We start from the raw sequence: 27,785 nt of genomic DNA on the forward strand, positions 1-27,785 counted from the left end.
AAACTTTTTTTGAAAAAAATGTAGATAAGTTTAGGGACTAGATTACATCCAACTTTATATGCACACAATTACTCTTTTCTGCTCTTGCCTGCACACTTGCTGTCATTCTCTTTTTCTCATTTTCCTTCTCTTTCTCTGTCTCTCTGCATTAGCACGGTCCTAAGGAGATAAACAGTCCACAAACGGGCTATTTTTAATTGCATGGAGCTTCACAGAAGGTACTGAATAATGAAGGAGCCAGAGCAGAGAATGGCTTTAGTCAGACATGATTTGCTGATTTGTTTTCAGCCTAATTCCTCACACGGCTGTTGGCCCACAACCTTGGCTACAAGAAGATTTATGTGCATCTTTGCACATTTCCTACCTGTTCCGACTTTTGATTTGAAAATAGGACTTAAGGTGAAAAAAAGCCCTTTACATCTTTGTTAGAAGAACCTAAGAAATTTAAAACCAGTTTAAACCATGCACAGTGGCTCATATCTATAATCCCAGCATTTGGGGAGGCATAGGTGGTAGGACCAGTTGAGTCCAGGAATTCAAGGGTGCAGTAAGCCAGAATCACACCACCGCACTCCAGCCTGGACAACAGAGCAAGACCCCATCTCTAAATAAATAAATGAATCAATTAATCATCTATTCAATTTAGACTACTGCCTATGTAAAGCATCCCCCCCCACACACACACAGAACTTTAGTGAATTTCTTTTTAAAGTGTTTTTACCCTCTAACAGAAAGCCTCAGATGTAGCAGTTATTTTTTAGGCCTTAAAGATGGGAGGCTGGGCACAGTGGCTGACGCCTTATAATCCCGGCACTTTGAGAGGCAGAGGTGGGAGGATCACTTGAGCCCAGGAGTTCAAGACCAGCCTGGGCCAACATAAAAAGACTCTATCTCTATAAAAAAAATTTTTTTTAATTAGCCAGACATGGTGGCACATGCCTATGGTATCAGCTCCTCAGGAGGCTGAGGTGGAAGGATTTCCTGGGCTTGGGAGATTAAGACTGCAGTGAGCCATGCTTGTGTCATTGTACTCTAGCCTGGAAGACAGAGAAAGACCCTGTCTCCCAATAGAGATGGGAACACAATTTGCAGCCTTTCTTATTTGTCTATAGGAAGAGAAGAATTGGAAAATTAATTCTCTAGAAAGAGAGTTAAAAGATCGGTACCCTTTTTCTTTTTCCCAGAAAAGCCTAAAATTGCTACCAGGTTGTTGGGAACAGTTGAAGGATGGACCAGTAAGCATTTGGAAAGTGTCAGCTCAAGGATGCAAGCAGGTCCTTACCTCGTCCCTCCATTGTTTCTTGGGTACAGAAGTAGCCTTGGGCTGTGAACCTGTTTTTCTGAACCCTTCTAACAAATAAAAGGTCCACCTACTGCAAAGTTGTTTCATCCTTGTAGTCAATGCCTAGTTGTAGAAATTTTTTTCTTCCTCATCCCCCACTAATCTGTAATTAGCTGACAGTTATTGGAAGAGCTAAGGGCCAGACACTATGATGAGAGCTTTACCTAATTGCTCATACCTTTTTTTTTTTTTGGAAACAGCCTTCCTCTGTCACCCAGGCTGGAGTGCAGTGGTGCAATTTCGGCTCACTGCAACCTCTGCCTCCTGGGTTCAAGTGATTCTCCTGCCTCAGCCTCCTGAGTAGCTGGGACCACAGGCGCGTGCCACACCCAGCTAATTTTTGTATTTTCAGTAGAGACAGGGTTGCCCCATGTTGACCAGGATGGTCTCGATCTCTTGACCTCATGATCTGCCCGGCTTGGCATCCCAAAGTGCTGGGATTACAGGCGTGAGCTACTGCGCCCAGCCTCATACCTAACTCTTACAACAGTCCTATGAACTAGGTACATTTTACAAATGAGGAAACTGAGGCACAGAGCTAAGTTGCTGAAGGTTACATAACTAGTAAGAGGAGAAAGTGGGATGTGAATCCAGGCAGCATAACTTCAGAGTGTGCAGTGCTTACTAAGGTGCTGAACTGCCAAATGTGGAATGACTCCCCTTTACTCCCATGTTGCAGTGAGCAAATAAGGCCTAGAGGTGTTAAGCAGTTTGCTCAGCTTCCACCAATGCAAAAGTGGTAGAATAAGGACTAGAATCCAGGTTTCTGACTCTGTTGGAGTTTTTTTTTTTTTTTGAGACGGAGTCTGTTGCCAGGCTGGTTGGAGTGCAATGGAACGATCTCAACTCACTGCAACCTCTATCTCCTGGGTTCAAGTGATTTTCCTGCCTCAGCATCCCGAGTAGCTGGTACTACAGGCATGCACCATCACGCCCAGCTAACTTTTGTATTTTTAGTAGAGATGGGGTTTCACCATTTTGGCAAGGATGGTCTCGATCTCTCGACCTCATGATCCACCCACCTCAGCCTCCCAAAGTGCTGGGATTACAGACGTAAGCCACCGTGCCCAGTGGTGGTTCTTTCTAATACAGTGTGCCAGTCAACTTTTTTTTAGGTTACAATTAGATATGATCATTCGGTTTTGAGCTTTGGTGTACATTTAAGCAGGGGCCCTCTATCCACCAGGATTGGTGTCTTGACAATCTTATAGGGTCAAGAGGATGGAATGGAGCATTTTAGGAGCTGCTCAGGCCGTCATTTTTCTAGTTCCCAGTCTGACCCTGTAGACCACTGGTCAAATTAAACTGATGCTTCATACTTCCCACTAAAAGCCTTTGTCATTTGAGGGTGGGGATTGTGGGGAATATCCTAAAAAAAACAGTTCTTAGAAAAATTGCCTGCTCTCACTGGAGGAGCATCATGCCAGCATTTGGTGATGTGTCTGCAGCGGGAGGAAGTGTGGGAGAGGATGTCAACTCTGAGAAGCCGTGTCTCGTAATTAAGGATGAGTCTGTTGCCTCTTTATGAGGATCCTTTTTTTCCCACCCTCGTGCTTTCTTGGAGACTGTGGAGCAGCTTGGCAGGCCCAAATTGTTTTGAGGATAAAACATTTTTGTCACCAGGACCTTCATAATGCAGTTGGCCTCTTCCCTGGCTCACCCACCTCCCCTTCCCTCTCTCCTCAGATAATTTGCACAGTGGCTGGATTTACAAAGCCACTCTCTTCACAGTGCCCCCAGTGCTGAGTCAGTCCCTGATGGAGTCTTCCTTTGCTCTCCCTATCACCCTCTTGGCTCTCACCTCCTGCGCCTGGTGTCATTGGTCCTGGTGCCAGAACCCCCAAGCTGGGGCCCCTCCTCCCCATCCCTTTGTGCTGAGCTGCTGTTACAGGATGCACACTGTAGCTGGCATTGTGTTGCCTTGAGAGCTGTGTGTCTGGACCTGCAGCCCTCTGAGCGGTCTCAGGCCGTAATTTACTGGCAAGTGACTATGTTACTGAGTTGAAACAGCAGTTTCTCACAGCTGGCTTTGTGGCACCAAGTCTCTGCTCCTGTGACCGCTGGCTATTTCGCTTTCTCAAGTAGGATCAGAGTACTTCGTGCTGTGTTCAGCCACATGGGGTGGCGAGCGAGCCAGGGACCCAGAAGGACGTGTGTGGGAGGGAGCTGAAACTTCACCCCTGGCGCCAGGCCAGATTCTCCGGCAGCTGTTCCTGGGCTGATGGGATTTGTAGAGAGAGCAAGGGCCAAAGAAGAAAAGTCCATCGTGTGAATGCTAGATGGCTTCCAGATGGTTCTGGTCATGAGCAAAGTATACCAGAATTCTTCCTTTAAGCAGAGCCTTTCTTTCTTTCTTTCTTTCTTTCTTTCTTTCTTTCTTTCTTTCTTTCTTTCTTTCTTTCTTTCTTTCTTTCTTTCTTTCCTTCCTTCTTCTCTCTCTCTTTTCTTTTTTCTTTCTTTCTTTCTTTTCTTTTCTTTTCTTTCTTTCCTTTTTTTTCTTTTTTCCTTTTTTTTTTTTTAAATGGAGTCTTGTTCTGCTACCAGGCTGGAGTACAGTGATGCGATCTCAGCTCACTGCAACCTCCAGCTCCCAGGTTCAAGCAATTCTCCTGCCTTAGTCTCTGAAGTGGCTGGGACTACAGGCATGTGCCTCCAAGCCCAGCTAATTTTTGTATTTTTAGTAGAGACGGGGTTTCATCCTGTTGGCCAGGATGGTCTCAATCTCCTAACCTCATGATCTGCCCGCCCCAGCCTCCCAAAGTGCTGGGATTACAGGCGTGAGCCACCGCGTTCCTCCTTAAGCAAAGCGTTTCTAACATTATGATGGTCTTATTTCAGGGGCAGGCTGGACCGGTACCTTGCTTGACTTGGTAAAGAGAGTCCTGTTTTGGTGATAGGCTCCTTGTGTACTTTACTCAGCCATGCTTCTGGGCATTGGGCAAATTCTAGCCTGTGTCTCTCACTTATAAAATACTTCCTCTGGCCATTGCTGCCAGCCTCTATGTGTGGTGGGTGGGGGTGGACTCTGCTCTGCTTTTAGAGCTGCAGGAAAAGACAGAGCCCACCAGAAAGATTCCAGAGATGGTAACCTTGTATTTTGTCCCTTAGGGCCCCTAACTTTGTATGATTCTAACTTGATGATACATCAGGATAATTTTCCCCTCCTCTGTTTCCCTTAAAACTATGAGCAAATCAGGGGATTTTCCTCTGGGAGCAGAGTGGAGTCAGCCCACTTTCTCCTTTCAGCACTTACTACTTTTATTGAGGCAAAGAAAACCTTTTCCATTCTCTGTGCTTCCAAGCTCAGTAGCCACTAGCCACACTAATTAAGTAATTTAAATTAGTTAAAATTACATAAAATTAAAAATTTATTTCCCACGTTGCTCTAGCTGCATCTCAGTTACTCAGTAGCCACAGGTGGCTAGTGGCTGCTGAATTGGACCTTGAAGATACAGAACATTCCCATCATCACAGAACTTCTACAGGATGATGCTGTAGTCTATCTAGATAGTAGAAGAGTGTGGGTATAGTTGGGGATGGGGTAGTGCAAGGAGCTCTCTGTAACTCAATATCCCAGCAGCAAAGAGTGCATCGTTTCGCTTGGTCTTTTTGTTTTCTTCGAGACAGGGTCTCACTCTGTCACCAGGCAGTCACGTGACCACGGCTCACTGCAGCCTTGACCTCCCGGCTCAGGTGATCTTCCACCTCAGCCTCTTGAGTAGCTGGCACTACAGGTGTGTGACACCACGCCTGCTAATTTTTGTGTATTTTGTAGAGACAGAGTTGAGCCATGTTGCCCAGGCTGGTCTTGAACACCTGGACTGAAGCAATCCTGTCGCCTGCCTCAGCCTCCCAAAGTGCTGGGATTACAGGCATGAGCCCCCAAACCTGGTAGCAAAGAGTTTTTTAAAAGATGAGTACTGATAAGTGGGGACAGGGAATGGGGTAGCCACATTTGGCGTCTGGTGTCTCTGCTTCCAGACTCTGAGTCAGCAGAAGGGTGGGCTTCACACCCCTTTTCTGATCCTCAGAGGTATCAGTCATTGTGCTTAGGAACAACTCTTCTCATTGCCAGTGGTCACTTCTGGGCCACCAAGAGGCTGCATCCAGCTGGCCAGACTAAAGGGAGACCCATTTCATCAGCCCTAGTCAGTAGCGCACCTCCCCACCCCAAGTAGCCCAGTAGCCTTCTTTCAGCTCTCTGCTGCCTCCTGGATGAGGACCAGCTGTTGGCGCTCTTGTCCCTCTTGCATTTTCTTTGATTTCTTGGGGAGTATTTCAGGCCCTGAGAATATGATTAAAAGCAGCTTGGTTTCCAACCGTTTCCATTGTGTTTGGGGTGACCTTTCTTCTCCGTCTACAGCCTAGAGCTTGGCTCGGGGAAGAGAGGCACAGCCCCACAGCTTCTAGCTTCTTACTAACTAACAATCCAAACGCTTTTTGGAGAGAGAAACTCATTGGAGATAGCTCCACGCATGGTCTGGAGCTGCCAGGTTGGGTTTTAGAAACATAGATACAGCTTCTATCTTATTCTTTATTGCTCTCTTGAGTGCCCTCTGACAGGGCATTCAAGCAGGCTGACAAGGAAGTGGATGAGCAGATTGAGAAACACCACAGAATGCTTTATGAAGCCAACTCCAGAGCTGCACCTGCATTTAATATAGATTGATTTATTGAATCAAGCACACAAGCCCTGTTACAGAAACCCCAGGCTTTATCCTCCTGAGGACCACCTAATAAAACAGCCCCAACGGACACTCCTCATTAGCTTTTCCACAGATCCCCAGGCAATTTTTAAAGGGACAGTGTCCCTCTTTTGGGCCTGAATTTACATATTAGCCATGCCTGTGGGTCTAATTAGCTCAGCATTATTAGTCTTCCTTGGAAAGCCTGCATTTTCGAACAGCTTGACTCTTGAGTTTTGCAGAGTAATTGAAAAATTCAAACTCTGTACTTTTCCCTCTTTCTGCTTTTAATCAGTCTTAACCCAATCTTTGGAAATTTACCTGCAGATGTCTCTGGCATTTTGGGGGCACAGAAGGATTTCTCAGTCCCACCCCAGTGTAAATCCTGATGTTGCTGTCATGCCACAGACCTCATGGGGAGGCTTTTTAGACTCACCAGAGAAATATCACATTTTAATTGTATAATTACTTCACAAGAAAGCAGGCCTTTCCCCAGTGAAACCTGGTATTCATTTCCTCCCAGCAACTTGTATTTTCATAATTTAATGATTACCAGCCACCTTGGCAGCAGTCTGATTGCTGAAAGCACTCTGAAAATCTGACATTGTAGAGAAAAGGGCAGGGGGGGTCATTTCAGAGAATTTTAACCCCAAACCTCAATAGATGATCCAGGATGGGGATTGGCTGGGGCAGGGATTAGGCAACTGAAAAGTCCCCATGTTCCAAATTCCAGTGGGGCTGGAGCTGAAGTCAGAATGGGTCAGCCCCACTTGGGGAGGGGCCTCTCCCAGGGCTTCCAGAGCTGAGATGATGAATGGTTATTTGCTGTGTGCATGTTCTGCATCTTTTCAAGATTTGCAGCTCTAGCTGCAGGAGCAGCAGGGAAGAAAGCCGGCCCTGCTGTGTGCAGCACATCTCCTGACAGTGATGAATGACTCCTCGCTCCCTGCCCTCCTCCTGCACAGGAGGCCAGTGGAGGCTATGGGGTCTTTACGAATGGTTGCAAGCCAAGACTGACAGGCTTTGTCAGACCACAGGGAGGAGAAAGAAAAGAGATGCCCCACCAGCTCGCTCCCTATTGATCATCCACTCACCCTGCACACGCATGCACGCATGAATGCACTCACACACACCCGTCTCTCTGCTTCAGTAAGTGAAAGTTTATTGTCCTAAAGTGGCTGAACTATTTCCAAGCCTTTCTTCGCCTATCAAACCCTTTGAACACTCACAGCATTTATCTCTATTCATCCACATACCCTTAAGCAGAGTGTCTATATCATGCTTCACCTGTGACTGGTGTTTCGGGGTGTGCAGTATGTGTGTGACGAGAATGTAGCTGCAAGTCATCTGGGAAAATTTGGGGATTTCAAGTACTTATAAAAATCTCTCTTAAAATAATGTCCTTTTGGCCAGGCACAGTGGCTTATGCCTGTAAACCCAGCACTTTGGGAGGGCGAGGCAGGCAGATCACAAGGTTAGAAGTTCAAGACCAGCCTGACCAACGTGGTGGCTAGTGCCTTTAATCCCATTTACTTGGGAGGCTGAGGCAGGAGAACTGCTTGAACCTGGGAGGTGGAGGTTGCAGTGAGCCAAGATTGTACCGCTGCACTCCAGCCTGGGCGACAGAGTGAGACCCTGTCTCAAAGAAAAAAAAAGTGTCCTTTTAACCAAGAAGGCCCTGTAGGCAGTTTTCATATATTTGACAGACTTGTACTGTAAACCTACTACACAGTAGATGTTGATTAGTAGTTAAGAGCAAGGATGCTGGAGCCAGAGTGCCCAGCTGGGCCAGTCCCCACCTGTGTTGCTTGGACAACTCATTTTGTCACTCTTAGCCTTGGTTTCCCCATTTGTAAAATGAAGCTAATAATGGTACTTGAGGCTGGGTGCAGCGGCTCACGCCTGTAATCCCAACACTTTGGGAGGCTGAAGTGGATGGATTCCTTGAGGCCATGAGTTCAAGACCAGCCTAGACAACATGGAGAGACCGTGTCTCTACAAAAAATACAAAAATTTTCTGGGCATGTTGACACGTGTCTGTAGTCCCAGCTACCTGGAAGGCTGAGGTAGGCAGATCACCTGAGCCCAAGAAGTCAAGGCTGCCTTGAGCTGTCATCACACCACTGCACTTCAGCCTGGGCAAAAGAACAAGACCGGGAAAAAAAAAAAAACAGTACTTGATAATAGTTAGGATATCATGGATTAGTATAGTTGAGGGCATTGAACAAAGCCTGGCATGTAATAGTGCACGATGAGTTTCTAATAGTGTAATCAGTAGCTATTATGGAGATTGAAAGGGGTCAGCAAGACCTGGTGCTGGCCTCGGGAGGTTTATAGTCTATTATTTGCTGAAATGCTGCTTCTGCAAGGTAATCAGAAGCTAGAAACCAAAAAGACAAAGAAAGGCAGTTTCAAGAAGAAGCTGAAGTCAGATCAAGTCTGCTGGCTGCCTCGCCTAGCAGGTCTGTCCTGCAGCATGGCAGATGAAGATGGCTTTGGCACAGAGAAGGCAGAGCTCTTGTCTGTCAGAAGAGGCATGATCAGTACAGCCAGGAAGCCCCTTGCCAGCCCTCTGACCGAAGCACTATTTGATAGGGTGTTTTTTTGTTTGGAGACTTGTTTATATTTTCTTCTGGTGCCTAGATGCTGGATATTTTTTTTTTAAGAGTCTCACTCTCTCTTAAAAAAAAAAGTCCAGTGTCTATACTAACCCACGATACCCTAACTGTTATCCCTGCAACCTCTACCTCCCAGGTTCAAGCAATTCTCTTGCAATCTTGACTCACTGCAACCTCCCACCTCCCAGGTTCAAGAGATTTTTGGTGTCTCAGCCTCCTGAGTAGCTGGGATTATAGGTGTTCACCAACATGCCCAGATAATTTTTGTATTTTTTAGAGACAGGGTTTCACCATGTTGGCCAGGCTGATCTGGAACTCCTGAGCTCAAATGATCCTCCCACCTTGGCCTACCAAAGTGCTGGGATTACAGGTGTGAGCCAGTGCGCTCAGCTGATGGTGGACCGTTTGATTTACTCCTGTAGCCTTCCAAACCATACCCAAGAAGCTGGGAGGGCCAAGCCCGTCTGTGGTTAAAGCATGTCCTTGCATAGGAAGGATCTCATCAGATAGGACTATATTAGCTTTAAAGAGATTGCCATGTGGCCCAAGACTGGCTTTCTGGAAATGTATTGAACAATATCATTTTACCTTTAAACCTATTCTTAAAATTTCAGTAGTAGGGGAAGTGGATCTGTTGGAGCATATGGGTAAATAAGTACAGCAAAAGATGAGTTATACAAAAGGGTTTAAAGAAAATGCCTGTAGTTGTGGTGGAGGGAATAGTTGTTTTGAGAGGGGAGATTGGGATTGGGGAGGACTTCTGGAGAAGACTGTTTGAATCAAGATCTAAATTATGAGAGGGGTTTCAAGAAGGTTGGGGTCGAGGGGAGGACATTCTGAGCAAAGGGCCTTGTGCCAGCAGAAGCCCAGAGGGGTGAAAATGTGATGTGTGTTTTGGGAATGTGGAAGCCAGAGATAATATTCAAAATATTTGGACAATCAACATGGAAGAGTAGGCCCCAGCTGGGCTGCAGCAGGGTCCTGTAGCCCCCACTGCTGTGCCAGGCATTAACCCTTTATTTACTGTTAGATCTTGGAGATTTTAGGGGAGTCCAGAGCAGCAGATAGGGGCATTCATGGAGATTGAGACAGCCATTATTTGCTGACTAGCACTGAGTATTTCAGTGTTTTAGCCCTTCTTGTACAATTGGTGTATATCAGCTAGATAACAGTCCTGGGAGGCTCATGTAAGTGACATGTAGGAGGGAGCGAGAGGGTGTAGAACAGTGGGAGGCAGTGAAGCAAACCATTAAACTAGGTAAGTACATTGCAGTCAGCTCATGGAGAACTTTGAATGCCAGGCTAAGGATGGCAATAATGAACATAATTTTATTTTCCTACCCTTAAGAGCTCCACACCTTAAAGGTAGAATATGAAGTATGAAAATGACACACAGGGCAGAAATACACAGCTGACAATATCTATATCCAGGACATGTGGGGGAATACTAGGAGAGGAGGGAGGAGGGGCCATAAGCTGAAAAACTACCTACTGGGTGCTATGCTGACACCTGGGTGATGGAACCACCCGTACCTCAAACCTTAGCATTACACAGTACACCATTGTAACAAACCTGCACATGTACCTCCTGAATCCAAAATAAATCATAAATGAATCAAAAGAAAATTTTTATAGTGACTTAGTAGGTGATTTAAGAAAAAAAGAAAAGAACATATGGGCCAATACTCAGCCTATTTTTAGGATCCCATTTTTAAGGAAATTCCAGAGAAGTAGGTACACTACCACTCCTGAAATTTTCCAGGTACAGACGAAGCCCATCAAGGAAACATTTTCCTGTGTCCAGCCAACGCTCTTCTAGTTATAATTAGTTCCCTCTTACCAGACCATGATAATTTATTTTTGCTTTTCCTGGCTCACCAGGTTTCCTAGTAGGAAATTGGCACAGCTGGTTTCCAGCTGATAATCCTATGAAGAGGCTCACCTGTGGCGGCCCGGGGGCATCTTCATCTGAATCAGCTGGGGTGCTGGTTTAACACTCCTTGCTTCTGGGCTTATCCTCATAATTCACACAAAAGAGCTGCAGAGCTACCACTCCAAACCCTGAAAAATCTCATCCTACCACCACTGTCCTCTTCCCTTCAGACTTAGAGAGGCTGAAGTTTTGTGTCTGTCCCTTGTTGGAGAGCTGAATGTAGATTTCGCTGTAAGAACCAGAAAGACGGCTAACAAAGCTGTCAGCGGTGTTGCAGGACCAGCGTGCTGTCTGTCAGTGGCCACTCTCCTTTGTTGTGATCAGATCATAAGGAAAGCTTCAGAAGCCTCATGAGGGATAGAACACGTTCACTTTTTGTTCTTCACCTGGTTGCTCTGGCAAAAGCAATCATATTCTGCCATGTTCTAGGTTCAGATTCTGCTGAGACGGAATCAGCCTTGTCAGTCTTCCAGGGTAGATCAGATGCTATGTATCACTCTCTATACCTAAAAGACAAGGCACAGAGCTTTATCTCTGTGGGGCAGTCAGTTTCAGCCATTATTAATTCAGTGAACTGGGTGTTAGGTTGGGCATTGAAGATGCAAAGGAGAATAAAACAGTCCCAAGCCTCATGGTGCTTATAGTCTAGTGTTGGTACAGGGCCATAAATGGATGATTACAGTTTCCTACAAAATTGATAGACAAAGATTTACCCACAGTGAAGCTTTGTCATCTGGGGTAATTACCAAAAGCATTCCAGAGTCTACTTTATCTGCTGAATTAGAATCCCTGTGGATTCTGCATTATTGAATAAACGCCCCAGGCAATTGCTGTGTATTCTTAAACTTGGACCTTGGGCAGCCATAGACTTTCTTACAATGGATATGAACGGCCTTCAGAAGTGATTGGTTAAAGAGTGCTGGGCAGCCTGAGCTGTAAGGTGTGTGACTCCTGGGCTGCTGGTAGTCTTTGCCCCTGGTTATCCCCTTGCTATTACTTGGGAATGTCTTTGTCCACCTGCAGTGAGCCAGTGACTGTTCATAAGGTGCCAGTAGATGGGATTGGCAGTGGCTGATAAGGGATGGTAAAGCCTTCAGGTCACGGTCAGGTTAAGCCTCTTCCTTTTTGTGCCCATAACTTGGATCATCCAGGCTCCATGTATGGTATAAACACATGGGATAGGTTAGGAGATCATGCTGCCCAAGGCATTTAACTTAACGATTTCTCTTTCCTGCTCATCCTCAGTAAATGATACGCACCCCACCCCCAAGGCTTGATCTTCTGGGTCACATTGGATCACCCTGTGGAAAGCTGAGCACCTACATAGGAAAATTTGGAGTCTTTTAGTTTATTGCACCTGAACAGTTTGAACGCCAAAGCTCGGGTTAAATCTAATTCTATGTTGACCTCCTACATCTGCCCTATTAAGAGACACAGAGTTTTCCACCCTAGGAGTATTGTTGTGTTTTAACTTCTGCGTGACTTATCATTATAAAACCTAGAATGTGAGAATGGGCTTTAAAAAATTTTTTTACAATTTTAGGAAGAGAATTAGTCATTAAACATTTTTGTGCACATCATGCCATTTTGTGGTATTTATACAGATTCCTAGCTGTTCACAGAGGGGCAGAGAAACGTGGTTAAGAGTGTAACACATGTGGGGCAGACCTGAAGTGAGCTTCACCTCTCTTATGCCTCCATTTTCTTTTTCTTTCATTCTTTTTCTTTTTTTGAGATGGAGTCTCACTCTGTTGCCCAGGCTGGAGTGCAGTGGCACAATCTCAGCTCCCTGCAACCTCTGCCTTCCGGGTTCAAGCAATTCTCCTGCCTCAGCCTCCTGAATAGCTGGGACTAGAGGCACGCACCACCACACTTGGCTCATTTTTTGTATTTTTTAGTAGAGACAGGGTTTCACCATATTGGCCAGGCTGGTCTTGAACTCCTGACCTCATGATCTGCCTGCCTCAGCCTCTCAAAGTGCTGGGATTCCAAGCATGAGCCATCGCGCCCGGCCTCCATTTTCTTATTTGTGTAATGAGGATAATGTTCCCATCTACATGACAGTGTTATAGTGGGGATTATACCAGTTTTAAAAAGATGTAAATGCCTAGAACAGTGCCTGGAACAAGAGTGTATAATAAACATTGCGGGATGTGAAAATCTGTTAAGTGCTGGGGGTGAGGTGATAGCAGAAAATTGAACAATGCCTGCCTTTGCTCTCCATCCTCTGAAACAACAGGGCCACCTCGATGGGGGAGCCAAGAGTGTGGTATTCCTCCGATTGGTAAATATCGACAGCTGTTATTCAGGCCTGTACTGCTTCCCTTGGGGACCTGAATAATGTGGGGATTAGCAGAAGATTTCAGAAGAGTGTGGGAAGCCACAAGTTAAGCCTCTATTTCACCTGAAAATTTTGGGAGGGAGGTAGCAGGTCTCCATGTCTAGGCTTGTGCAAAACTGTCATGGTTTTTAAAGATAAAACAGAAGATTCAGGAAAGCAGTGATACTTGAGCTCTGCACTGTGTAATGTTATCAGTTCAAAGGCACTTGGGTGGAAAGCCTTGAAATGATGTAGCATAAAGTCCTTGCTTGTGGCTTCCCTCAGGGACACTGCAGGACTCTGCTCCGTGAAATGAATGTCCACCTGACTGGAGTGGGAACAGCTTTGTGAGGCGAGGGCTGCAAGAGCCAACACAGAGGAACTGCCCGTGCAGCAGAAGCCCTCTTTGTAATTAATAATCTATTTGCTATTTTCACCCCACCATTTGTAGCTATGGGGTCAAATTTGTTCAGACCCTGATTTGTATATATTGACTTGATCTCATACAGTGTAAAGGGAATGTCAATGAAATTCATGTTTATTTTAGAATAAATGGTCCCTGAGAAAGCTGAAATCACTCCACATTTGTGTGCTCATGAAGTGAAGGTCCCTGATTGATATCTGTGGGGAGAGCTAAATGTTATTGATGAGAATATGAGGCTCTTCTGGCCAAGTGTGAATGCACACTAAGTGGATACTGAAACCAAAATAATTTTTCAAATCTGGAATTTCCTTAAGAGTCATTCAGAATGTTTATCCTGAAATATATTAGCTCTGTACATACACATGATAACTTAAAAAACATACTGATTGAATCCTTTTTTTCCAAGTGGGTCCTTTCCTGCTGCCGAACTCTGCCCATCAATCAAGAGATGACTTTCACTTTATTTACTTTATTCCACTCCAGATCCCCAGCACCTGTGCCAGCGGCCAGCTCCTACTAGGTGCTCAGTAAATATTTGCAAATGAATCCAGTAGAACCCATCATTTTTATCTGGTTAAAGCCTGAGCTCTTAATTTGGAAGCTACTAAGAGCAGGTTCTGTTCTTCTACCAAACTTTGAGCTCTGGATGGGGACCCACTCACAGGATTTTTGAAATCAGTTTAGTATATGGAGAGCAGCATTTTAAACGAATTGAGTAGCACATAGTTAGGGTAAATATTGTTTTTTGCAATGTGTTTGTGCATATGCAGTTTAACAGGATTGATATATTTCTTACCACTGGTGAGACCTCTGCTGTAACCCAGTAGACTCTCCCAAAGAACTCTGACCAGTAAAATAAGAGCAATCTCTGTTGCCTCTTGATATTCCCCACAGGCCTGGTGAGAAAAAGAAGCATCTTTAGGCCAAAAAAGGGGAGTGATTACCGCTCTCAGAACTCCAGGCAGGGTCTGGCTTAGGCGTACTGATGGGGAGAAGTGAGGAGGTAGGCATTTTCCCAGGGACTGTGGGTTAACCCTACCAGTCAGGCGATTTCCTAAAGGGTGTTGCATTGTCAGGGACTAGAACTTGGGCCCAATTATGGAGAGTTTTCTTGGAGAAGAAAAGGCCAGCAGCCTTTCATGTGGGTGAGGAGATGAACAGGTGGTTTCTCTCATCACAGGTAGCCAGGTACGCACGAGCTAGGCTGCTACTAGCCCTTTTCTATTTATCACCAAATATTATCACCTGAATCTAACTTGCGCTGTATAGCAGAAGTCTATCAAGTCATTCACAGCTTAAGGCATATAGGCCTCAGCTAATTTAAAGGACGCTGCAAGGACTAAAGAAAGAAAACAAGGTAGCATTTGTTTGGAGACCTCCGTCCCACAGGGTAACTTTCCCAGGGATCTTATCATTCAGACCCCTACTGAACATAGCTCCCAACACATAAATTCAGGAACCCAGTGAGTCAAAATATGACCCCCAAAAATAAATTTATGTATAACTAAAGCCTGCTATACAATGATGAGCCTGGGGTGAGATGTTGGGTCTATCCCCAAACATTCTTTTTTTCTGAGACAGAGTCTCACTCTTGTCACCCAGGCTGGAGTGCAGTGACACAATCTTGGCTCACTGACACCTCTGCCTCCCAGGTTCAAGTGATTCTCCTGCCTCAGCCTCCTGAGTAGCTGGGATTACAGGTGCCCACCCTCATGTCCAGCTCATTTTTGTGTTTTTAGTAGAGACAGAGTTTTGTCATGTTGGCCAGGCTGGTCTTGAACTCCCTCCCTCAGGTGATCCTCCCACCTCAGCCTCCCAAAGTGCTGCGATTACAGGCGTGAGCCACTTGTGCCCAGACCATTCCCATTCTAAACCCCAAAACTCCCAGCTGGATAGAGAGTGTTTCTCAGCCTCTTCAGACTCACCCCAGGGAGTGATCCTTGCTCCACACCCTGACTTGAGCCTGCCATTGTTAAGCCTGCCTCAGATTCACTCTCCCTCATGGCTCAGCTCCGTCTTTCTGGCAGACGGTTCCATCCAAAGGCAAAGTGAATCTTAGAAACCAGGAAAAAAGTATTCTTAAAAGATGACATTTAAAAAATAATAGTAAGACCTAACCAAACATCAAACTCTTCTTGTATAGCCTTAAAGGAAATGCACACACGTGTGCACACACACACACGTGCATGTGTGCACACACACTCACTCTTTTTCTCTCTTTCATGTAGTGAGGGAGGAAGAACTGGCTGCCTGCTGTAAGGCTGCTGTAAGGAGCAGAAAGCAGCCTCCATTTACTGAGCACTGTGGTTAGGCTTAGGGCCTGATTCCTTTGGAAATAGAGATGGCTGGCAGAAAAAAGGAAGCATGAGGGGGTTGCCAATCCTTCATTGCTTTTTCCAGGAAGGTCTCAGGAGGGTGGGTGTAGGGAGAGGGGAGTCAAGGGAGAGCCTTTGTGGATTCCAGAATTGCTTAACTGGGGTCATGCCAAGCTCTTAAAAGTGACAAGCAGCATTTGGACTCCAGGCTTGTGTCTGTTCCTGACCAGCCAGGACTGGGTGATGTTTCCTCCTAGACCTCCTGAGATTTAAGCTACTGCTGAGATTTTGTTATAAGAAGGCAAAAAGAGGGACCCAAGATGTTACTGCGCTCCAGCCTCCACTCAAACCCACCCAGCCCAATGGAATGTGCCTCTGCCCGGCCAAGACTTGGTTTCTAACAAAAAGAAAACAAGGCTACCTGTAGCTTTTCCCTCCCTCCTGGAGGGGCACTGAGCTCCCAGCTAAGAAAAAAAAAAAAGCCTCCTTGTATGACTATATCAATCTAACCCAACTATACCTTCTTTAGATTATTAGCTCTGAGGTATCCTTCTGAGTATCTGAGTCCTCACTTTAGATCAGAACAATGGACTCTTCTGGGTAAAGTTGCACGGGTACTCTCCTTCATGCTTATGTTAGAAAAAGTATGAATCATGTGGCTTGATTGCTCAGCAGGAAGTGGTTTTCCTATGGGGATGTGCTGTGTCTTCCTGCTGACAGTGGCCTGTTGGCTCCACATCTGCATTGAAGAAAGAATGAGACTCCAAAGACCTTAATAGCCACAACTGATGGCTAAATAACACCTTACCCTTCACAAAGCACATTCCCAGACATATTTGCGCTTAATCCTTGCAACCATCCTATGAAGTATCCAGCTGAAGAGGCAGATTCAGTGAGGTCTAAGGGATTTTCCCAGATTCATACAGCCAGTTCACATGAGGATTGAGATGTGACTTCAGAACCTCTGACTCCAAGCCTGGTGTGCTTTAATACCACAGTGGGCTCTGCCAGGAGGGAAGAGAGGCTCCAGGAAGGAAGATTCCCCAGGGGAGGAGAGGCAGCCAAGGCGATTTCTAGAGGTTAGTGGAAGAATGTGACTTTCTGGTGTGTGTCAGTGGAGTTACACGAGTGGGTTGTTGAGATTATGCTGTCCCCAAAGGGAGGGTCCTGTTATGCCTCCAGAGGGGATCACGTTCCTCTTAAATGACTTTGAAGTCTTGCTAAGGGAATTAAGACTTAGGGAAACAAGTGGTATTTCTCTCTTTCTCTCTCGCTCTCTTGCTCTCTGTATGTAGTTCAAGGTCATGACTTGGGAGAGAAGAAAGATCATGGGAAGCAATTTATGTAGATGATGCCAAAGTGTGGACTCTGGGTTCCTGGCCCATGGGTTAAGCAATCAGTATAGGGGCTCTTCCTGGAAATGGAGGAATCCAGCAAAGACTAGGAGGAACTTTAAGTGAGGAACTTGCCTTTAAACCAAGTTAGAAAATTGTCTTGGTAACACCATTTACACTGGTGAATAGCTGTGACAAAAAAACAAAAACCACCATTCTCAGGTGGTACTAAGGAACTCACTGAGAAAGGAATAGGCAAGAGAATCGTAAATGTTATTTTTTTATAATTTTATAACTATATATATATTAATAATAAAGGGGAACTTGAAATTTTAATATAAATAGGTAAGTAAGTATATGTCAGAGGTATCACCAATGGGAACCCAGCCATCAATTTTAGCCGTAAAAAACTAAAGGCAGAGTGAATGGGGGATATCTTCAGAGGGAAACTGACATGCTAATCGAGACATGCCAGCCTTCATTCATTCATCCATTTAGCTAGTGTCTACTTTATGTCTACCATGTGCCTACATAATTATAGATAAAAGGATAGAGAGGTACATAGGAAGAAAGTCCATGCCTTTATGGAGCTAATGTGCAGGATGTGGGGACAGAAGGTAAACAAGTAAACAGTAAGAGCATTTCAGATTGTGTTTGAAGCACTGAAGCAGGATGAGCAGCAGCAGGGAATGCCGGACTCCTTAATGAGTGGTCAGGGAGGGCCTTTCCGTGTGATGCCCGGGAGCCACCATGGCAGGATCGAAGGGAAGAATGGCCCAGGCAGAAGGAATGAGCAGGCCCCATGGCATGTCAAAAAAAAAAAAACAAGAAAGCCAGTGTTATGCGAGTGTAGCTGAGTGAGTGAAGATGTCAGAGTGCAAAGGCCAGATCATGAAGGGCCTCATCATTGGATTCTATTTTACAATGAGGGGAATTCAATGGAGAACTTTAAGATGGGAAGTGATGTTTGTGGATTAAAAGAGAAATGTGGGGGCCAGGCATGGCGTCATATGCCTGTAATCCCAGCACTTTGGGAGGCTGAGGCGAGTGAATCATGAGGTCAGGAGTTCGAGACCAGCCTGGCCAAGATGGTGAAACCCCATCTTTTCTAAAAATACAAAAATCAGCTGGGTGTGGTGGCGTGTGCCTGTAGTCCCAGCTACTTGGGAGGCTGAGGCAGGAGAATCGCTTGAAACCAGAAGGCGGAGGTTACAGTGAGCCGAGATCGCACCAGTGCACTCCAGCCTGGGTGAAAGAGTGAAACTCCGTTTCAAAAAAAATAAAGTAAAGTAAAAAGGAGAAATGGGGGAGATTTGCTAGCAGGCCTCCCAGCCATGAGGACAATGTGAGCAAAGCTTTGGTGAACTGAAGTATAAAATTGCAACAAAGTCAAAGTGTGTTTATGTTGGAGAAGTCCTGTAACTGCTGCTCATCAGGCTAAAAGGGCATCGGTGCGGCTGCATGGGGACCTTGAGTTCAGATGTTCATGGAGAATGTCTGAGCCTATAAGGGCAGCACCTAGCCCGCCAAGGAAGAGGTGGGAAAGCGTTACTAGTGAGTGAGCATCAGTAGGAACAGCATAGCCAGACGCAGACAGCAGCCAAACAAGGAGGCTCTTTGCTTTTGTTTTGTAAATATATTGTGGTATAAGAAAATACAAATAAAGCCTCTGCATAGGGAAGGTAGTGTTGCTTAACCAAACATTTATTGGATACCCATTATATGTCGAACCCTCTTCTAGTATAGGAGATGCCGTAAGTAGCAAAGCAGAAGTCTATCCCCATAGAACTTAAAGGGCATGAGGAAGCAGTAGAAAAAATAGCCATATTAAGGAAGTAAAATTCTTTAACTGTTAGGTGGCAGTGGATGCTATGGAGAAAAAAAAGCGGGAAAGGGGACTAGGAAATTCAGGGGACAGGGGCAGTGTTAAAGAAGGCTGGTTGGTTGGCTTTTATTTAGAGTGCAGTGGAAACCTTTGATGGGTTTGAGAAGGGTAATGACGTGATCTGACATTCTAAAATAATTACTCCATTTGCTCTGAGAACAGGGGTGAGGGACAAATCAGAAAAGTTTTCAACTCTCTCACTTACATTCACCTGGTGACATCATCCCGGCACCATTGCCTCTTGCCTAGATCATTGCACAGAGGCCTGATGGATCAGTCCCAATAATGTAGGCAAGAAACTGTGATGCTAGGGCTCTGAGAGCAGGGAAGGTGTTGAAATCTGAGGATTCTGGATTTATTTGAAAGGTAGAGATGACAGTATTTGGTATAATTTTTTTTTTTTTTTGAGACGGAGTTTCGCTCTTGTTACCCAGGCTGGAGTGCAATGTTGCGATCTCGGCTCACCACAACCTTCGCCTCCTGGATTCAGGCAATTCTCCTGCCTCAGCCTCCTGAGTAGCTGGGATTACAGGCATGCGCCACTATGCCCAGCTAATTTTTTTGTATTTTTAGTAGAGATAGGGTTTCACCATGTTGACCAGGACAGTCTCAATCTCTTGACCTCGTGATCCACCTGCCTCGGCCTCCCAAAGTGCTGGGATTCAGGCTTGAGCCACTGCGCCCGGCCTGGCATAATGTTAATAGACAAAGTAGTCAGTCCCTGTTGTGTTACTGGAAAATCAAGAAGGTAACAAGTTCTAGCAAAGAAAAGTTTCAAAAAGCTTTGCCACAGTGGAGACAGGATCAGGAACATGGATAGCCAGAAGGTCATTAGAAGAGCAGGAGCAAGGAGGGAAACTGGCCTGAGAGCCCCAACAAGGGAGTGAGAGAGGAGATGATTCAGAGCTCGAATCTCAGAGGTAGGGGGTGTTCTTGCTGCAGGCCATGTGACCAGGGTGATGATGGGGAACAGAGAGGAAGGTCAGCAGGGAGCAGGTGGGAGTTATAAAGCCAGGAATCCAAAAGCACCACCAAATTCTAAGAACATGCTGAGAATTTCATCCTGGGAAAGAGTGGAAAAGCAATCTGAACCTAGACTGAAGTCATCAGGGCGGGTGGGAGAGTGTCAGGAAAGGCTGGTGGGTAAGCCAGGGGGATAGGAGGCAGGAGGGGCTGACAGAAGGGCAGTGAGAGAGCCTCAGCCTAGAAGGGTGGGGTTGATGTGGGAACTATGAGCATCTCTCACATGCCTTAGGAGTAGGAGGGATTTGAAGGGACGGCATTCGCTGGAGGTGGTATAATCAGGAGAGCCAGCTTAGGTTCACCAAGAAGGCAGGCTCAATTAGTAATCTGTCCTTGTTGGGTAGGGTTTCTAGGCTGGTTGAATACTATATACATAGATATATTCTGACTTTGTAAGAAGTCTGACAGTTTCTTCTCTTAGCCTTTTGGATGAGATGGAGAAACACAGTGGATAGTGGTTAGCCCAAGAGCTATTCCAGGAGAGCTGAAGTCCATGAGGACTGTGTCTGTCTGGACCAGTGTTGACAGCCTTTTTTAATCCTAAACACCTCCTCCTCAAATATTAATATCTCATTGTCCATGTGCTACTGTTGAGTCTGTCTTCTGTGCCCCTCCACCAGGCAAGATTCTGCCAAGCTTTTTACCGTTTGTTGTTGGTATTAAAAAGGAAATAAATAGGCTCTTCATTTTCATGGCAAAGAATAATGCTGAATATGATTTTTATGAATTGCACAAACTTTCCTTCACATGCCTGAAATGTTGCCACACCCCATGTCTGGTTAGCTTGGCTGGGAGGAAGGTCTCTAATGATTCCACTTAGCAATTTTTTCAGTGATCTGGATGAAGACGGCAGGGCTGCTTATCAAATTTAATATGATATAGCATAGACAGAAAGCTGATACTTTGGATGGGAGGATCTGAATTCAGGAAGTTTGGTGGGTTGGCACAATGGACTGAAACTAACAAGCTAACATTAATAAGGGCAATGGAGTCTCCTCCCTTCAGGGTAAAATATCTGTTGTGTATGTCATTATAAACTAGAGGAAACCATGAGCCAAAGAAAACTTTTTCAGGTCTTTTTTCTTGTGGACTGGGGTTTTTCATTTGTTTTAACTCAGAGTCTTCATATGTAACCCTAAAATAATACCCATGTATATGCACATGATGGAAATATGAGCTTCGTTAATTTTTTTTAAATGCAACGTCCAAATCAAAACAAGTAAAAATTTTTTTTCTTATTTGGACCACATCTTAAGTGTTTTCAGTTCTGGATGCCATTTTTTGAGGACACTAGCAAACCGGAAACACCCTAGAGGGTCACTACCACAATAGTCAGTGCTCAGTGAATGTTTGTTGGATGCATGGGGACTTCAATGGTTAGGGTCCCCCAGGTCCTTTGAAGCACAGTTAAAAGAGCTAAGGAAATGGAAACTTTGAGATAGCTCTCTTCAAACGGTTGCAGAGCTCTCAAGCAGAAAATAGTCTGGATTTATTTCATGTTTTTCCAGATGGCCCAATGGGGTTGGGCCAGTTTAAGAAACAATTTCCCAGAACTGGCCAGGCGCAGTGGCTCATGCCTATAATCCCGGCACTTTGGGAGGCCATGGTGGGCGGATCATGTGGTCAGGAGTTCAAGACTAGCCTGGCCAAAATGGTGAAACCCCGTCTCTACTAGAAATACAAAAATTAGCTGGGCATGATGGCGCATTCCTGTAATCCCAGCTACTTAGGAGGCTGAGCCAGGAGAACTGCTTGAACCGGGACCCAGGACGCAGAGGCTGCAGTGAGTCAACATCATACCACTGCACTCCAGCCTGGGCTACAGAGTGTACAGAGTGAGACTCCATCTCAAAAAAAAAAAAAAAAAAAAAAAGAATTTCCCAGAGCTGTTCTCCAGTGGAATGGGCTGACATTAAGTACCATAAAACTCCTAGGACAGTGACTATCTGCAGCAGTCCATTCAGCAGAGGCCAGTAACCAAGGGTATATCATAGAAGGGATTTCTACACTTGGGGTACAGCTGACTTGGTGGCATTTCATTCTTACTTAATGCTGAACTGCTTCTTCCAGTAGGTCCAGACTAACAGTGGCTTGTTTTTACAGCTTTGCACGATCAACGTTACAAAGGAAACTATTACTTTAAAAAAAGTATTTAATGGAAACTTCTGAGAAGAATGCCTCTCAGTTACAGAGAGCCAAGAATTTAGCAACCCTTTTAAGCCTTGAGTTTTTTTTTCTCATCTCATCCTTTTTTCAGTTGGCCTCATAAATATTCATTAAGGAATTGACCCAAAATATTAATAAGAGTTTGTCTAGAAAAGTCTTTCAGTTTTGCTGTCTTGTAACAAGTGATATAATCTCTGGTCAGTCATATTATTGTAAAACTAGCAAGTGATTTGTTTTTGGGATTCTTTTTTTTTTTTAATTTTTTAATGCATTTTAGGTTTTGGGGTACATGTGCAGAACATGCAAGACAGTTGCGTAGGTACACACATGGCAGTGTGTTTTGCTTCCTCTCTCCCCTTCACCCACATTTGGCATTTCTCCCCAGGCTATCCCTCCCCAGCTCCCCCCCCCGCTGGCCCTCCCCTTTTCCCCCCAATAGACCCCAGTGTTTAGTACTCCCCTCCCTGTGTCCATGTGTTCTCATTTTTCATCACCCGCCTATGAGTGAGAATATGCGGTATTTCATTTTCTGTTCTTGTGTCAGTTTGCTGAGAATGATGTTCTCCAGATTCATCCATGTCTCTACAAACGACACGAACTCATCATTTCTGATTGCTGCATAATATTCCATGGTGTATATGTGCCACATTTTCCCAATCTAGTCTATCATCAATGGGCATTTGGGTTGGTTCCAGGTCTTTGCTATTGTAAACAGTGCTGCAAAAAATAGTTAGGATTTCAAAAATCTTAGGATCTGGTGTAGAAGAGTTGTTTCTATGACTAGACACTCTCTATTCATCTCAGATCCAAAGTACCTCCATGTCTTGGAACTCCCAAGCTTCAAACACTCTCCTGTCTTCTTACTTCCCCCCAAAAAGAAGGAAGGAAACCAAGGGCAAGCTGGAGGCATAAATTCAGACCTGTAGCCTTGACACGGGCAATAATATAAAATAGCAGACAGGCCTTCCAAATGGGCTGGAACTCAGATGGCCTCCTTAAACTGAGAGCAGTTTGAGGAGGGTCTGTTCTCTGTGGGAGGGGGCTTGGTTGACTCTGTAGTCACTCATTTCTGGTGAGATGGCCAGAAAAGCAGCTGCAGGTCTAAGAACATGGGCCATCACTTCTGCTGACTTCCCTGTCTTCTTCCCTGTAGACCCAGGACTGGAGTAGCCACTGGTTTTGTGCAGACATGATCCCTCTGTTCTTTTGCCACTCACACAGGAACTTCCCTTCCTCTTTTGCCAAAAGTCTCTTTTTCTTCATCAGATACCAGCTGATCACCCAATGAGAGTGAACAATAATGGTCTCATTTCAGACTCTTGGGATAGAATGGGAAATTCCCAAAGCTAAGTCCCGGTATCACATTTCTTTGTCATGTTTTCTGGAAAAGTCCAAGTCCAGTTTTAAGGCCATGCAGGGAGTAACTTAACCTCTCTGGGCTCAGTTCTCTCATCTGTGAGATAGGACAATGCAAGGCCATTGAGAGATTTTAGATACTGTAAGTCAGCACGGAGCCTGGTGTCTGGCAGGTAGAAGATGCTCAGTAAATCATAGCTGCTGTTCTTACTGTCTGCTATTATTAATGTATACAAACTCTAATCAAGTTGCCAGTTTTAACTCTTGAGTACTTTTACACTTTATTACTCAAGGCTTTGTAACTGTGGATGGAAGTCCACTTAACTTTATATGGTGAAATGTGCTTAGGATTCAGAAAGAGGTGTGGGCAAAGGGTACTGTACTTTTCCTCCTCATCGGTCACTGTTCCCCCTGTCATTAGTTGTTGGGGGTGAGGGAATACTCATAGCTGATAAAAAGCCAACACTGGCGGGGCAGAATAAACCTTCCTTTTCCACCATTGTTTCTATTTCCAATGTTTTGTTGTTCCCAAAGATAAATAAACAGAAGCTAACATGTAATATTAAAATTTGCAGTTGGTTTCTCCTGTGGGTAACAACTCTAAGTGTGTGTCTTTCAGAGTTGTGGGACATGGAGTTCGTGCTCCTGCAACACTCTGCCATGTGAGAATTCAATGACCTGGCTTGTGAGAGAGTTTTCTTACTCCCTTTCCAAGCCTATTAAGAGTGCTCTTCGCCTGTCTCTTGTGAGCTCTAGGCAATATCCAGTCATTGGTTCTAGAGGTGCAGCCTTCTGCCTTTGCTTAATTCCCGCCTTCTACCTCTGTTTAATTCCTACGAATATCTAGTCATAGAACCAACTCTTAACACACCAGATCCAGGTTCCTCCTGTGCCTGGATCTCGAGGCCCAGCTCCTTTCTACATCTGGTCTCATCTGCCACCTCTTCTCCAAATGTCCCTCTCCACATGGGGGCCCCAATTCCTGTTCATGCTCATCTCAGGGCCTTTCTCAGGCCATTTTCCTCCTCTCCCTCGAGCCATGTAGTCTGTCATCTTAAGGTTCAAGCTGATAAGGGACTGTTGTTGAATCATTTTGAATGTTAGCTAACTGATGCTTGGTCAACAGTAGTGGGTCTCAACCTTGGCTGCACATTAGAATCACCTGGAAAGCTTTAAAAAATTTTAATTCTTCTAATAATAGCTTTATTTGTTCCCCCAGGGACTCGTATACCACAGTGTTTAAAATAGTTAATGTGAGTATGTAAAACATCAAAGTGGTTATTTCCACTTTGTATTAAGTTAGTAGATTTGGGGGAAGGAAATAGTACATTTCCTTTTCTGAAGATTCAATTCCTAGAATACTTCTGGGCTCACTCGACAAGCAGCAGCATTTGTTGTGCCAGGCAGAGTGCTAAGTACCTCCTAAGCTCTTCACATTCATTTCCTCATTTTAGTCTTTGCAACAATTTCACAAATGAGCCCCAGATTTTGCCCTAATTGATTAATAAGGATCCTGAGCACTTGAGAGTACATCCACTTGTGCAGGGGTATACAGCAGGCAATGCTGAACTCCAGCTTAGGCGCATCTGGTGCCAAAACTTCACTGATTCTCCACCCCATGGGAAAGACAACTTATCCAAATAACTTCCAGGGGATGGACCTGCGTTAACTTTGGGGTTGCATGCTTTTTAAATTGAGTTACATTCTTTTGTACCTCAAGAGCTTCCATAAATTTGATTTCACATTCATTCCCAAGCAGCCTAGGTATACTCAGGAATGGTGGGCCATTTAATAAATTAGGTTTTCTTAATACAGCCAGGAGATGTTATTGTAGAAAAGCATCTGCTTATAGCACTAACTCAGCAGAACCTACCCATCTTTTCCTTAATCTTTTATAACTTCTTTGAAGTTATGAGCAGTGCTATCCCCATTTTGCAGAAAGGTGAACTGGTATGCCAAGTGTTAATTATCTACTAAGTATTAGTAGTAACTGCCACTAATTGGGTTCTTATGAAGTGCAGGCTCTGTACTGAGCTCTCTGTATCCTGCGTGTTAGCCTCACTGTACAGATGAGGAAACTAAGACTGAACAAGGTGAAGCTACAGGCTCGGGGAGAAACAGCTAATAATTGGGCTAATAATTGTTTATTTGCTTGTCTGTTTTTTAACTTGATTATAAGCAAAATTGCAAGACACAGTCTCTGTCATCTGTGTCCCCTTAATCTTACCCACCTCCACTGTGTGGGCCGTGGCATCTGGAATAAACCACTGAGGCATACACTGAAGGTTCTTGCTGTGTATTGCATGGCTATTTAAAAGCGCTTGTGAAACAAAGAACTTTTTCTCAACCTTGCAGAGGACAAACAGGCTCTAAAGATTCCTTCCCCAGCCATCCCAGTACAAGGCTGTTTTGGTATAAACAGCCCCTGACGGTGAGAACTCGCTCTGGAAGCAGTTAGCGATGCTGTTTCTCACAGTTTTGGATTAATGATGAGAATCTAGTTATATTGCCAGGTCATTTCATGATTACACAGACACTAAGGCCAGAAACCCATCTCCCCTTCTTGCTAATTATGCATATGCCAACTTATTTTCTCCCTCTTTAAGCATATAAAGACAGTATTTTCTGGTTTGCTAAAAGACACACACAATTCTGAAGAAAGAGGTGGTCACCGTGGTAAGTGGATGGGGTCTCAGAGAAAATGACATCCCTAGCAGCCTATGTCCAGGCAGCAGGTCACTAATTGAGTGCAAACCTTTTTAAAAATGTTGTTTATCCCCCTACAGGGCATACAAAACCATTGAGGATGAGGACTTGAAGTTCCCCCTTATATATGGAGAAGGCAAGAAGGTAGGCAAGTGTGCTTCCCCTGGGTGGAGAGGAGAGGGCTCCATCCTACTGCCTCTCCACGTAGCCTGTGGCAGTCCGTGTGTTCCACTCAGCAGCTTGTGATTTTATAGCCTTGACAGCTTGAAAGCATATCTCATCCATCATCCTTCAGGCCTCCTGTCTTCAGGGTCCAAGGAGTGATGGGGGTGGGAGGTCGACAGTGAGCACAAGGGACTCAAGCCAATTTTGTGAAAATAACGTTCCCCTTCCCAATTCATTTGAATAACTTTTTACAGTGTTTAAACATGACCACTTTCACACACAGCATCTCATTAATATCTGACAACAAGCAGGGAGGCAGGTCAAGCTGGCTGTGTTACATCCATTTGGCAGATGAGGCAGCTGGGACTATGAGGTTAAAACACCTCAGGCAGATCACGCAGCCAAGTGAGGGGCAGCCACAGATGTGGAGCCGTGGCTTTCTCTCTGCTTCAAGCGCTCTCAGACTCCACCATGGAAGTTCAGACTTTGGAAGTCTGTTTGCCACTTGTTCCATGAAAGAGACTCCAAAGCTTCACTGCAGTTAGACTACAGGATCACATTGACCAGAGCCCAGCTCCCAGGATCCCAGTCAGAACCCAGCCCTGAACAGCGCATTATTGACCCAAAGGAAGGCTGTGGATCCCAAAGCGGTCTCTGAGTAGAGGCCTGGAGGAGGCTGAAATCCTGGAATAGAGACAAAGAAGCTTGGAATCTATTTCCCAGTAAGAACGAACACCGTCTGAAGCATTGCATTCTTCCTCTATGCACTAATACATTTCAGCTCGGTGTAAAGCATTGCAATTAGAAGTGAAAAACGTGGTCACATTAAGAAGAGTCTTTTTCATGTTTCATTTTTTTCAGCACTCGATAGTTTTTATCAAGAAAAAATGACTCACAAGAAAACCAAAGGGTGCCTTCCATGGGCAGAGTGAGTGAGTGAGTGAGTGTGTGTGTGTGTGTGTGTGTGTCTCAGAGCAAGAGCTTGAGAACGAACATGATTAGGCTTTGGGCTCGGTGTAGACTAGCAGTGATTTCAATGCAAGGAGACATTTCAAGACTTGTGTTTTGTTTTCAAGGAGAAATACAAAACACAAATATCGATCCATGTAGGAATCATTTTTTAAACGAACATGCCCCATTCATGAAAGTAAACACCTTTCAAATCATCATGTCTGGTTAAGAATCATGCCAGGGCCAATAGGCATATAAATAGTTGTGCCTTTCGGTACAGTGGGCACCATTAATGACTATCATTGAGCCCAGTGACATGCCTGCTGCTCCATTTCTTTGTGGGGTCGAGATTCTCTGTATTATCCTTTAACATCCAGTGAGTTCCAGTAAACTCAGGAGCACCTCCTTTTACCCCTGTTTTTCTAGTTCCTGTCTGGCCTGGTACCTGACATAAATGCGTACATATTAAAGAAGCTGTTCAGTTATGTTAAGTATACTTTCCTTAGTACAACAGGCAAAGTTCATAGCAATAAGAGTTGAAGGAGCAAGGGTTTTCTAATTT

The 27,785-nt window shown here is 44.9% G+C and overlaps 1 protein-coding gene across 3 annotated transcripts in view; it reads left to right on the forward strand.

Moving 5' to 3' along the window:
* The window catches only part of PPM1H (protein phosphatase, Mg2+/Mn2+ dependent 1H), a 299,883-nt gene that overhangs the window by 212,250 nt on the left and 59,848 nt on the right, over positions 1 to 27,785 (forward strand). For all 3 annotated transcript variants that reach the window (XM_002752683.6, XM_035256216.3, XM_078336206.1), the window contains one exon: positions 26,188 to 26,251. In XM_002752683.6, coding sequence (XP_002752729.1) covers positions 26,188 to 26,251 — 64 coding nt within the window. The remainder of the gene's footprint in view (positions 1 to 26,187; positions 26,252 to 27,785) is intronic.

Source organism: Callithrix jacchus, chromosome 9, assembly GCF_049354715.1.
Source record: "Callithrix jacchus isolate 240 chromosome 9, calJac240_pri, whole genome shotgun sequence".
NCBI lineage: Eukaryota > Metazoa > Chordata > Mammalia > Primates > Cebidae > Callithrix > Callithrix jacchus.